Here is a 13,990-nt window from a genome sequence, read left to right as displayed (position 1 = left end):
CGAAGGCCGGGCGAGCGGCGAAGGGCGGGCAAGCGGGTGCTGGGGCAGCCGACATTCAAAGCAATCTGTCGGCTTCCGCACTTTCGTCGCTTCCCACCTCCACCATCTGCGCATGCGCGGCCATGGAAAAAAAGGGTGCGCATGCGCAGATGGTGTTTTTACTTCCGCAACCCTACATCGCGAAAAATCGATTATCGCGAGGGGTCTTGGAACGGAACCCTCGCGTAGTTCCATTCAAGCAAGCAGCATTTGTGGGAGCCCCACACGCACGTCCGCTGATCACACAAGTGGAATTATATGTACGCAAATTTGCCCGTCACTTATGTGCCTCGGCTCCAAGCAGGCCGGGGCCTCATGCTGCACCACAGCCCAGGGATTGGGACCCATGGAATAAAGGACAGGTTGAAACAGAAAGCAAAAACATATAGTCCTTGATTTACAACAGTTGCTTTAGTGATATTCAAAGTTAAAACAGCACTGCAAAAGTTACCTATGACCATTTTTCACACTTATGACCAGTGTTCCCTCTAATTTTTTTCCGGGGTGAGCGGAAAAGTATAGTGTCTGAGCGGCAGTCCCTTTGGCACTGGGCGGCATATAAGTATAAATAAATAAATAAATAAATAAATAAATAAAGTAAGTAAGTAAGTAAGTAAGTAAGTAAGTACCGGTAAGTAAGTAAGTAAGTAAGTAAGTAAGTAAGTAAGTAAGTAAGTAAGTAAGTAAGTAAGTGTGGGCGTGCGCTATCACACATGAGCAAGTTCTTGCATCCATAATTCTATCCTTTCTATGTCTTCCTCCCTCTTTCCTCCCTCCCACTTTCCTTTCTATCTCTCCCTCCCTCTTTTCTTTCTATCTTTCCCTCCCTCTTTCCTTTCTATCTCTCCCTCCCTTTTCTTTCTATCTTTCCCTCCCTCTTTCCTTTCTATCTCTCCCTCCCTCTTTCCTCCCTCTCTCTTTCCTTTCTCCCTCTTTCCTTTCTATCTCTCCCTCCCTCTTTCCTTTCTATCTCTCCCTCCCTCTTTCCTTTCTCCCTCTCTCTTTCCTTTCTCCCTCTTTCCTTTCTATCTCTCCATCCCTCTTTCCTTTCTATCCCCCTGCCTTTCTCCAAGCCCTTCCTTTTCCCTCTCCCTATCTATCCCCTTCTCCCTCCTTTCTATCTCTCCCTCCCCCTTTCTCTCTCCCTTCCTTCATCTTTCATTCCCTCTCTCTCCATCCCTCTTCCTTTCTCTCTTCCTTCCTTCCTCTCTTTTTTGTTCTTTCTCTCTCCCTCCTTCCCTCCCTCTATGTCTTTCCCTCCCCCTCCTTCCCCCCTCTCTTTCTCTCTCTCTTGCTTTCTTTCCCTGTCTTTCTCTCTTGCTTTCTTTCTCGCTTTCTTTCTCATTCTCTCTCCCCTCCTTTCTCTCTCTCTCTCTTTCTCTCTCGTTCACCACGCCGGCAACAGAGAGAAAAAGAGAGAGAGAGAGAGATGGAGAGTGGAGGGCGCCGTTGTCTTCGCCTCTGCCCAGCGACTCTGCAGCGAAGAGGAAGCAGCCGCGCACCGCCTCCCGGGAGCCCGGCTGACTTTTGGAGCCATTTTGTTTTCAGCTGGGCTCCCGGGAGGCGGAGCGTGGCCGGGCACCGTGTCTTCGCCTCCGCGTGCTGCCTCCGCCCGGCTGAAAACAAAACGGCTCCAAAAGTCGGCCGGGCTCCTGGGAGGCAGTGTGGCCGGGCGCCGTGTCTTCGCCTCCATGCGGCTCTGCAGCGAAGAGGAAGTAGCCGCGCACCGCCTTCCGGGAGCCTGGCCGACTTTTGGAGCCGTTTTGTTTTCGGCCGGGCGGAGGTGGCGCGCGGAGGCGAAGACACGGCGCCCGGCCACGCTCCGCCTCCCGGTATCCCAGCCGACTTTTGGAGCCGTTTTGTTTTCAGCTGGGCTCCCGGGAGGCGGAGCGTGGCCGGGCGCCGTGTTGCAGTGGAGGAGAAAGAGAGGCGGAGCGGGCAGCGAGCGGCGGGCGGGTGGGCGGCCAGGTGTTCGGGGGCAGCCGGCGCGCGCTCCCCAAATCTCTCTGCCAGCCCACCCGCCCGGAACATTCAAAATAAAACCCTTCGCTCTTACTTTGAATGTTCCGAGCGGGCGCACAGGCAGGGAGATGGGAAGAGCGAGCGCCGGCCCGCCTGCCCCCCCCCTCTTGCAGCGGAGAAGAGAGGCCGGGCGGGTGGGGGGCAGGGCCGAGAGGCCAGGAGCGCGAGGGGGCCGGAGGCACCATGGAGAGGCAGGTGTGGCCGCAGCTCCCTTCTACTGCCCGCGCCTCCCCGCCCCCCCACGGGCTGGCAGGGGGGTGGGGAGTGCACGGCCGAGGAAAAGGGTGCATGCGGGGGTATTTTGGAGCGCGCGCGCGCTCACGTGCGCAGCTTACAGGGAACGGTGCTTATGACCATAGTGGCATCCCCATGATGTGATTTACATTCAGACATTGGCAATTGGGTCATATTTATGACGGATGCAGGGTCCTGAGGTCATGTGATCACCTCTTGTGACTTTCGGTGGGAAAGCCAAATTCCCTTAACAATGGTATTGCTAATTTAAAACTGCAGTGATTTACTTAACAAATGTGGCAAGAAAAGTCATAAAATGGGGCAAAAACCCACAATAAATTTCTCACTTAGCAACATAAATTTTGAGCTCAACTGTGGTCATAAGTTGAGGACTACGTGTAGTACGCAGGCTGTTTTTGCTTTCCTCTTGATGTTTACTCACCGAGATAGGCCGGACAGTGGATGGGTCTGGAGCACAGGTGAGGCGCAGGTAATGCTTTGTGATATCTTGGCAGGTCCCTACAATCTTCAGCTCGTTCCAGTCAAGGCCATCAGAGCCAGTAGTGTCCAGAGCATTGATCTGCAAGATAAGAGGTTCCAGACGCAGCTTTTTGGGATGAGCTCCATGTTGGAAGCGGGCTGCCCTCCGTTCCTTCTTGAACTCCTTTTCAGGGTCTTCATAATCCATAGTATTGCGTTTCCGATTGCGCTTGGGAGCACCTTGATCATGCCTAGATGGATAGAGAGAGATGAACTGGATGAGATACTAAGATCCTTATGTAAACTTCCACAAGTTTACTTGTGAATGCTTGTGCGAACTTTTTAATACCAACTACTGTAATCATAATCTGTGTAATTATTACTGCTGTAAAATTCTGTTCACTGATTGCAATTTAGACACAACATAAGCTCCAAATAGGTCGGCAAACTGTTAATGTAATCATGAACAAGGGAGATTTTATTATATATGGTGGACCTGCCCAAAAGCCAAGAGATATTGGATGAAAATTTAAAAATGGTTAGAAGAAATTATGGGATAAAAATTGAAATGAAACCAGTGTTGTTTTTATTGAGTATAAAGGAAAATCTAAGCAAGAAGATTCAATACTGTATATCATACTTCATATAATAACCCCAGCCAGAATCACATTTGCTCAGAACTAAAAATAAGAAAACACTCCTTCAAAAGTAATGATAATTAAAAAGTGCTCAACTGTGCAGACAAAAGCTAAATTAACCATTGAATTAAAAGTTAGAGAGGAAACAAAGTACCATAAGACCTGGAATATGTGGTATAATTGCCTAGAAACTAGATATAAGGTTAATGCATAAAGACTACATAGGAAATATGTTAAAATGAAAAACTATTTATACCGAAGAACATAACAAATAATGTTAAAAGTATTTATATAATAATCATACAATGCATAAAATTATAAGGCCAGAAACTGAAACAATTGTAATCAGGATTGATGCCATTATCGGACTGCTGTAAAATTGGAACTGATGTTTTAAAATTTAAAAAGTTGAATAAAAATTATAAAAAAATAAAATAAAAAATAAACACAACACAAGCACTTGAATAGACGTGGGAAAATGCCAGAAAAATGAGCAGAGATAGAGTCAAAAAGCTACAAGCAAAGGAACCGTATCAAGAAATGCTATGAGCTGGAAAACTGAAAATTATAACTGATGCAAGGTAAGAGGTCTCCTAAGAAATGATTTGTTATCTGCAGTCTAAAAAAATGAGTCCAGAAATGCATAGAGAAGTTGGAGAAATCCCTAGACAGTTAAGCTAATCAAAATCAGAAAACAACTTTTTAAGATTACAGTATATATATGAATAGCAATAAACTTATATACCTCTCCAAAGGGTTTTATAGCACAGGTCACCAATTTTGATGAGGAGCTGCTCTGGGCTGACTAATGGTCAGTCCTGTGACTAGCAGCTCATGGTGGGGTTGGAAATCTCAGCCTTAACAGAGTTACATGAACTTGCAACTTTGCAGCACAACTCTTGGAGGCTGGAAGAGGTAATGTTGCAAGGGGGGGGGGGGGTGGAGGCAGCCTATGGCTCGTTCTTCTCCTCTGTTGTGTCTTCCTGTGGTCTGAACCCACCAGTGTCTGGCCCACCCCTTGCCCTCTCTGTCATTCCTTGCCTGGCCTCAGAAGGGAAGGGCGGGGGATAGAGATTGGCTTCAAATTCCAGAGCTGGAATGAAACATCCAGCACCAACAAAGGCTGAAGTAGAACCCATTTGAGACCCAGAGTGTGCCGGAGAATCAGAATGAGAGACAGATAGAAAGAAAGGAAGGAAGGGAGGGGGAGAGAGATTTCAGAGAGGAAGAGACAGAAAGAGGAGGGGGATAAGAAAGAGGGAGGACAGAGAGAGATGAGAGAGGGAGGGGGAAGAGATGAGGGAAAAAGGGGGGAGAGAAAGAGGGAGAAAGATGTCAGAGAGACACACACACAGATATGGGGAGAGAGAGACAGGAGATGAGAGAGGGAAGAGAAAGGGGGAAAAGATGAGAAAGATATGAGAGACAAAGGGGGGGGAGAAATAGAAAGTGAGGAGGGAGAGAGAAGGGGGGGAGAGAGATGAGAGTGAGAAAGACAGGTAAAAGTGGGAAGAGAATAAGAGGCAGGGAGAGAAAGGTGGAGAGAAAAAGCATAGAAAAGAGAAAGAGGGGAAGAGAGAGATGAGAGAAAAAGGGGACAGACAAGGGGGGAGAGAGAAGGAGGCAAGGAGAGAAAGAGAGAGAGGAGAGAGAATGCCTGAAAGACCCCACCCTGTCACTGGGAGTCCAGGTGCTTCAGCAAGCGGCACGCTATATTCGTATTAGTGGCCCACAGGATTTAAAATTATGAATGTAGTGGTCCCTGAGGTCCAAAAGGTTGGGGACCCCTTCGTTATAGCACACTCAGAGTGATTTACAGAATCAGCATATTGCCCTGCAAAAAATTTGGGCCCTCATTTTACCAACCACGGAAGGATGGAAGGCTGAGTCAATCTTGAGCCAATCAGGATCGAACTCTTGGCTATGGGCAGAGTCAGCCTCCAATACTGCACTCTGACTACTGAGCCATCATAGCTACCCAGTATATATAAATGTTGGGCCAAAACAGAAACTTCTGAAGATATCTATGATACCTCAAGGAAAAGCTACATTTGCTATACAAGTAATTGCACATGTCAGTAGGAAACAACAATAATAAAAAACTGAATTAAATCTGGGTCGAGCTTCACATTTGAATTGTCCAAAATCCCTAAGGAGCTTGCGGAGTAGGACTGGCATGTGTTGAGGACTTTCTGCGTAATAGTCCTGGATACGGCACTGCTGCTTCCTGCTTCCGCTGAGGACCAGACAAAGACTAAACATTTCTTACAACCACTCTTACAAGTTATATTTCCAAATCCCCCATTAGCAACCAGCAAGAACACTAAAGGCCCTCTCCCCAGGCAACTTGCCTTTTCCCTCGCTGTGCTCTCATCCGTCCTCTATCCATGTGGCCTCCACGGCCTCGGTTTTTCTGAGCATTCCGACGGCCACCCAGGCGACACTCATTTCCAGAATAGGAGCTGTCAGAATCTGAATCGCTATATAAAGATGAAGAAAACATTTTCCTTTGGCTGTTATGTTAAACTCAAGGCCTGGTGGGGTTGTAATCAGCCACCTTCTCCCCCCGCCCCCAAAAAGCTCAATAAAATTAACAGTATTAATGGTGCTGTAACGGAACACGTTTCCACTACAGATAGTCCTCAACTTAACAGCCTGTTTAGGGAGATCATTTGAAGTTACCATGGTACTTTTCACATTTACAACCATTGCCGTATCTCCATGGTCACCTGATCATTTGGCAACTATTTACTGACAGCTGCCTTGTTCCAGAGCCAAGAGATCTCCTTTTGCAACTTTCTGACAATTTTGTTAACAGATTCTGTTAACAGACTAGTTAACAGCTGGTCTGATGGCTTGGATCGGGGCGGCATACAAATCTAATAAATTATTATTAAATTATTATTATTATTGGATGCAAGAGTGGAAGAGCCTATGGGGTAGCAGAGGGCCAGAATATTCCGGTCCTGTTGGGGAGAAGCAGATATGGTGGGAGACATGGGGTAGGCCGCTCCCGGGGAACAAGAGTTTGTTGCTTAAAAGCAATCCCCTGTTCCGGCCTAGTGAACTCAGCTCGGGGTACTGGTGACAAGTGAAATCCGGGCCCTGGGCTCAGGCTGTTGCTGCTTAATGCCAGGTCTGCTATAAATAAAGCTCCCCTCATCCAGGACTTATCCCTGGATGAGGGAGTCCCAGCCATAATTAACAAGTATCATCCTGTCTCTAACGTTCCCTTTATAGGGAAGGTTGTTGAGAAGGTGGTGTCGTTCCAGCTCCAGTGGTCATTGGAAGGAGCCAATTATTTAGGCCCTTGGCAGTCAGGATTCAGGCCTGGCTACAGCACGGAAACTGCTTTGGTCGTGCTAATGATCTCTGGCGGGCCCAAGACAGGGGTCTATCTTCTGTCCTAGTACTTCATGACCTCTCAGCGGCTTTCGATACCATCGATCATGGTATCCTTCTGCGCCAACTAAAGGGGCTGGGAGTGGGGGGCACCGTTCTACAGTGGTTCTCCTCCTACCTCTCTGGTCAGTCGCAGTCGGTGTTAGCAGGGGTGAAGAGATTGACTCCTAGGCCCCTACCGCGTGGGTTCCTCAGGGGTCGATCCTCTCCCCCATTTAATAACTACATGAAACCGATGGGTGAGATCACCCAAGGGCACAGGGTGAGTTACCACCAGTACACTGATGATACTCAGCTTTACATCTCCACCCCGTGTCCACTCAGTGAAGCAATGGAAGTGATATGCCAGTATCTGGAGGCTGTCAGGGTCTGGATGGGTGCCAACAGGCTCAAGCTCAATCCAGACAAGATAAGAGTAGCTGTGGGTACTGCCTCCCAAGGACACGTCCATCTGTCCGAGGATTATTCACCCCCTCAGAGAGGATTCGCAACTTGGACATCCTCCTCGATCCACAGCTGACTTTAGAACACATCTTTCAGCTGTGGCGAGGTGTTTGCCCAGTTTCGCTTGGTGCATCAGTTGCGGCCCTATTTGGACAGGGAGTCACTCATGCCCTCATCACCTCGAGGTTCGACTACTGTAACACTCTCTACACGGGGCTACCTTTGAAGAGTGTTCGAAAACTTCAAATAATCCAAAATGCAGCCGTGCGAGCAGTTATGGGCCTTCCACGGCATGGCCATATTTCATCATCACTCCGCGGACTGCATTGGCTGCTGATCGGTTTCCAGACACAATTCAAAGTGTTGGTTATGATCTATAAAGTCCTACATGGCATAGGACCAGATAATCTCTGAGACTGCCTTCTGCCGCATGAATCCTAGCATCTGGTCAGGTCCCAGAGTTGGTTTCCTTAGGGTCCTGTCAACCAATGTCGGCTGGTGGGGCCTAGGGGAAGAGCCTTCTCTGTAGGGGCCCTGGCCCTCTGGAATCAGCTCCCCCTGGAGATTCGCACTGCTCCGACCCTCCTTGCCTTCCGAAAGAGTTTAAAAACACGTTTGCCATCATGCCTGGAGACATTAGACCTTCCTCCTAACCAACGAATGTCGTTAGTGTGATTATTGAATGAATGTAAATGAATGTTTTAAAGTTAGAATTTTAAAGAATCTTTTTAGTATATTAATTGGATAAACTGTATTGCTATGTTTTTGTATATGCTGTGGGCCGCCCCGAGTCCATGGAGAAGGGCGGCATACAAATTCAACCAACCAACCAATAAATTGTTACTAATTTAACAACTGCAACAATTCACTTAACTAAAATGTTGTAAAATGGCATTAAACTCACTGAACAAATTTCTCACTTTGCAATAAATTTTGGGCTCAATTGTGGTCGTAAGCTGAGGACCGTTTATAGTCTTTGTTTGTAACTTCTTTTTTTCTTTAAAAAACCCAGAAGATTCTACTCTAATTTATTTAAGCATGTGCATATCAAACAGGTAAAGTTGGCCACTGGGATCAGAGGTTTAATAACTTCCCTGCGGATGCGCTCCAGCACAAATCCGAAAGTTTGGAATATTTTTCTGACTGTAAAACACACTCATCCCCCGCAAATGTGCGTGTAAATGTCTGTGGGTCTTATAGAGTGAATATTGTGGCAGGAGCAGGGTGAATGGTGTGGTGCTGATCAGCTATTCTAGGCAGTGGGAAATTAACGCCAACTACTGCCACCTCCCATTCATGGCGATCTGTGGCAAACAGGTCGTGGTGAACAGGAAGCAGAGGCAGATATTTTTTCTTGTTTTCCTCCTCTAAAACTAGTCTGTGTCTTATAGTGTGGAGTCTGAAAAACACAGTAAATCTTTTGTCCTGGTGACTGACTCAGATTGAATCCTACTAAATTATTCTGGGACGCATATGTTTGCCCTCATTCATCAGGTGGAGTTATAATCACTGTAGCTGTGCACACATATGCAGGGAATGAAATGATAGCTCCAATACAGAACCAATGCAACTGCAAGATCCAAGATAACTATTACAAATATATTCTATTCTTTTGACCTCCATTGTTTACCTTCTTCGGAAGTGGCGACTGGGAGATCGGGATGATGATCTTGACCTAGAACGTGAATCAACACTTGAGGATGAGCTATTTTCCTTCATGAAAACATTACGGTTTCCGAATTTGGTGGGGAAGGCATTCCCACGAATCCGACCAGTCCCAGCTCCTCCGCTACCTCCCCCTCGCTGGGGCTGAGAATTGCCCCCACCACTCCTCTGCTGCGGTTGAGCCAGACTTGACTGCATAGAGGCACGTGGCGGGTGCAGAGAAGATACTTCCCAGCGCTGCTGTTTTTTCTTGGGGCTTTCAGCCAAGTTGTCTCGGGCCAAACTGTAGAAGGAACAACAGACCTGCTGAATCTCAGGAAAAGGTTTTGTGAATGAACTAGCTACTCACCACCGGCAATTAGATCATCCATTATATGCACGCTAAACTCTAAAACACACACCAGCTAAAAAAGTTGAACATATTGTGTGCTAATTACTTGCGGGACTGCCTTCCACCGTATGAGTCCCAGCGACCGGTTAGGTCCCACAGAGTTGGCAATGTTGCTTGGCGGGGCCTGGGGAAGAGCCTTCTCTGTGGGGGATCTGGCCCTCTGGAATCAGCTCCCTCTGGAGATTTGCATTGTCCCCACCCTCCTCGCCTTCCGCAAGTCTTAAGACTCATTTATGTCACCAGGCCTGGGGCGATTAGACCGTAGTTCCCTGGCTGACAAATGTTATATAAGGCAGTTGTTTGAATGGATATGATTAATTTTTAATATAGTTAAAAGATTTTAGAGTAGTTACTTAGTTTTAATTAATTGGATTTAGCTTACTATATTTTATTGTTTATTTTTCATATGTTGTAAGCCGCCCCAAGGCCTCGGAGAGGGGACGTATATAAATCAAATCAAATCAATCAATAAATAAATAAATATTTGCCTCTTAACGAAAATCCATCCTTAAAAAAAGAATAAAAACCTTGGTCTTCCAAGCATTCTTTCCTTCTAAGTCACTGACCTATGACTGGCCATTTAGTGAATGTTTAAAATTATGACAGATCTCCTTAAAACTACTTAGGACTCAGATTCAAAATTCTGACAATCGGAATGCTTTTGCTGTCACATGATTACATTTTGGGCACCCAGCAATCAGTCCATTTATAGCCATCTCCAATGTCCCATAGTCATATGAATACATTTTGGAATGTTTTTTGTTCTTTTGCTGTTCATTATTGGCAAAAATGCCCATTTTGGACAACAGATTTGTTGAAATAAATAAAACAGACATAGTCACATCGTGACCTACTTAATGACTGGCACAACTTATGACCATAATTCAGAGCTCAATTATTGACATAAGTTGAAGACTACCTTTATGCAAATCTCCAGTCAGTGACCATGTTTATCACTCTCCTGCTGATGACTATCTTTTTTGCCTCCTCTTATCTTAAAATACTACCAGGAAGGAAATACGTACAAAGTACTGATTTAATTTGTTTTAATTTATGCACTAATAAGAAGATCAAATGCTCTCCAAATCCCTCCTCAGGCTCTGCCTGCAAAGCTACGCACCCAGGCAATGGCTCCCTGCTCCAGTCAATAGTATAGGCAGTGCCATCCTGCAGCCTGGCCTGCAGGACCTCTTTAAGCAGCTTCTCTGTGCGGTCTTTGTCCTCCTCTGACTCACAAGCTGTGAAGCAGCGCTGGACATACTCTTTCATGTCCTGTGGCCAATCTTCAGGCTTACCTGTTGAAGAACTATAAAGAAAACATTAAAATAGCAAGGTTCTACTAATAACGTTTATTTAACTGCAATGCATACTTTAGAAATTGTTAAGGGAGTTTCCCCCAATTTTTTTTATTTTTAATACATTTTATTGACAAATGCACAATACAGAACTGAAATCAAAAACAGGTATGAACACATTTGAAGAAAAAAAAGGAAAAAGAAAAGAAAATACAAAAAGTGAAAAGAAGTTTAAAATGACAAAAGTAAAATAAAGTAACAATTGGAAAGATATTTTGCTCTCTCCTTCTTTCCTTATTATATTTTGTAAATTTGCAATATAATATTTAACTTGCAGATTGCCATATCTATATTTTTCACGCTTTCCTAAATTAACTATGGTTCTTAATAACGAACAGAATTTTTAAATATCTTTCCATGTTAAAGTTATAATAAAAAGGTATCATAAAACTTTGAAAGTATAGAAACAATAATAATCTTAATAAAAAAGGAGAACAGTATAAAATTTTAAACTTATTTTATAAATGTGTTTTTTGTCTCTTATAGATAAACCATTTATTAACTGCTAATTTACCAAAAAAAAAAAAGGCTAACAAAACAATTCTAGTCTATAAATATTATGGCATGACTGGGTTAAGGAAAAAAGGTCTTAATTTTAATTTTGGTAAAATTCCTTTTTGCGATATGGGCAAAAGCTAGTTGTTCTCAGTTCTTCTCATTTTTTGCAGCCAATTATATCATTTGTCCCAAATTTTGTAGAAGACTATCTTCTGAAATGAATAGGTTAACTATGCGGATTAAAGACAGAGAAGATACAGAGTTCTTCAAATGTGTTCATACCTGTTTTTGATTTCAGTTCTGTGCATTTGTCAATAAGGTCAGAAAAGGTAATCACAAGACCCCTGAAACCCATTATAAATAGGACCCAGTTGCCAAGTAGCTGAATGTTGATCATGTGACTGTGGGGGACGCTGAGGGCCAGAAGTATGAAAACCAGTCATAAGTCACTTTTTTTAGTACTGCTGTAACTCTGAACGGTCACTACACAAATGGTTGTAAGTCGAGGACTGCCTGTATTCCTTAACCAAAAAACACAATTACCATGAACCCTGACATTTAGCATCTAAATGTGTGGGCATAAAAGGCCAGGCAGCATTGATTTACCTGCTTCTTTCCTCTGGACATTACTCTTTCCTTCCCAGTGCATCATAACCTATCTAATGAGAAAGAGACATCCTTCAAAAGGCTACTGCCACATTATCACAATCATTTCTCCTGGATGTGAGGGATGCTCTTTTACAATTTTCAAACGTCCTCACAGAAACGCAGATGGCTTTATTCCATACTTGTACCCTTCACTTAACTAGTTGCTTAGCGACCGTTCAAAATCACAACAGATATCCAAAAGGAGCACCCAACTATGGAATTCCAACAATAGCACCCCATGATAGCCACATCACAGTATTCTGAGTGTTTGGCAACCAACTCACTGTTATGGCCGGTTTCAGGGTTCAAAAGCGACCACGGTTTAAAGGTCATTTGATGGTTTTCCAGCAAAAACTATTCACAGAGAATGCATTGAGTAGCTTTTTGAGCACTACGTTCACTTTACAACCATAGCATAAAAGATAGTAAAATTGTATTAATGTGGATGACTCCAATTTACAACCATCATGCCTTACGAAGGAAATTCTGGGCTCTACTACAGTCATATGTTGAGAATCACTCAATGGATCACCTGGAAGTATCAACTATGACTCTTAAACTCCATAAAACACTGGAACAGGCGATACTTCCTAAGACCTCTCAACAAGAACACATAATTTCCATAGTGTTTTCATCATATCTGAAACACCACCACTTTGTGTAAAATGTATTTCTGCTCCTCACCTAAAGTATGCCACAAAATCAGCCAGCTAAGATAATTCAAGGATGGGTTATACACCAACATACTATGATAATCCCCCCCCCAAAGCACCAGTATTTTGAGGGGTCCCTGTACTATTTTGATGGCACCAGGGATGGTTCTTAGATTGGCATTCCCTAGCACAATTTATTAATTTTCAAATGAACAGACTCTGATATATTTTATTTACATTATACAGTGATACCTTGTCTTACAAACTTAATTGGTTCCAGGCCGTGGTTCATAAGGTGAAAGATAAAACAATGTTTCTCTTTTGCCAGCAGAAACACTCGTTTTTGCGCTGCTGGGATTCCCCTGCTGCATCGCAAAAACACGAAAGTCCGGAGGTGGGGTTTCCCATGGGGGGGAGCCTCAGGGGAATCCCAGCAGCGCAAAAACGGGTGCTTCGCTGATAACGGAAGTCCGGAGGTGGGGCATCCCAGCGGCGGCGGTGGGTGAAAATAGTTCGGAAGAGGCAAAAAAATCTTAAACTCCAGGTTCGCATCTCGAAAAGTTTGTATGACGAGGGGTTTGTAAGACGAGGTATCACTGTATTTATATTATTCAGACTCTAAAAGCTTTAATAATGAGAAGCAGCAAGAGATTGCTTCCTCTTAGGCTTATTGCAAAGTCATCCTGTTCTCCCCCCCCCCCACACACACAGTTTGGGATTTGCCCAGTGCTTCATCTGAATTTTCTCACTTTATTAATTAAGCACGATAAACTCTCTATTGAAAGACAAAGAAACAAGAACGGAGGAAAGTTTTTAGGACATTCCCACATTTTGTTCACAACAGCAAATTATTATCTATTTTGGTCCTCTATGCTGATTTTATCATTGCTTAAACCCTATGATGTAAATTACCTGGGTCGTTTGGGTTGCATATAAATAAGCAAATGAGAATATATGAGAATGCAAACCTGTGATTGTGACGTTTCTCTGAATTCTGCTGGGAGGCAAAGTTTGGCTGCTGCTGCTGTTGCTGCTGCTCTGAAGAATTGAAGTTCTGATTTGTTACTACAAAGGGACGCTTTGGAAGATTGAATTTTAAACCACCTGACCCAGGCGCTTCTGTTTATAAAAATAAAAAGAGGATTCATAAGTGTGTATATACAAGAATATTTTTAAAAAATATTTCCAGATTTAATAGCCTATGTCTCTTTCTCTAAATCTACACAAAGATGCTCAAGGCTACTTGTTTCTTACAGGATATACACTATACTCTCCAGGGACTAAAATGTCAGCAGCAGAGAAGCCCCAATCAAGATGCTGTTTCCCAAATAAGATTTCCAAGTTCAGTAAAAAAAAAGTGGAAACTTTTGCACCAGTGTCCAACAGAAATGAGGGGTGGGGGACTGTGTAAGCCAACAATTACTCTTTTAAACCATAACAGAAATGTGATGTGAATCAAAGATGGTTTAATATCCCTTCTTGAAGAGTCAGTAACTCTTTAAAAGTTGGATACTATTTATT

The 13,990-nt window shown here is 44.1% G+C and overlaps 1 protein-coding gene across 2 annotated transcripts in view; it reads right to left on the bottom strand.

The window, feature by feature from the left end:
* The window catches only part of LENG8 (leukocyte receptor cluster member 8), a 33,288-nt gene that overhangs the window by 9,331 nt on the left and 9,967 nt on the right, over positions 1-13,990 (bottom strand). For both annotated transcript variants that reach the window (XM_070729888.1, XM_070729889.1), the window contains exons 6-10: positions 13,438-13,588; positions 10,436-10,621; positions 8,890-9,207; positions 5,765-5,893; positions 2,738-3,026 (exon numbers count right to left, since the gene is read on the bottom strand). In XM_070729888.1, the coding sequence (XP_070585989.1) occupies positions 2,738-3,026; positions 5,765-5,893; positions 8,890-9,207; positions 10,436-10,621; positions 13,438-13,588 (1,073 nt within the window). The remainder of the gene's footprint in view (positions 1-2,737; positions 3,027-5,764; positions 5,894-8,889; positions 9,208-10,435; positions 10,622-13,437; positions 13,589-13,990) is intronic.

The sequence above is a fragment of the Erythrolamprus reginae genome, chromosome Z (assembly GCF_031021105.1).
Source record: "Erythrolamprus reginae isolate rEryReg1 chromosome Z, rEryReg1.hap1, whole genome shotgun sequence".
Classification (NCBI taxonomy): Eukaryota; Metazoa; Chordata; class Lepidosauria; order Squamata; family Dipsadidae; genus Erythrolamprus; species Erythrolamprus reginae.
Note: the sequence above shows the minus strand (reverse complement) of the source record. Positions and strands in the feature narration are given on the sequence as shown.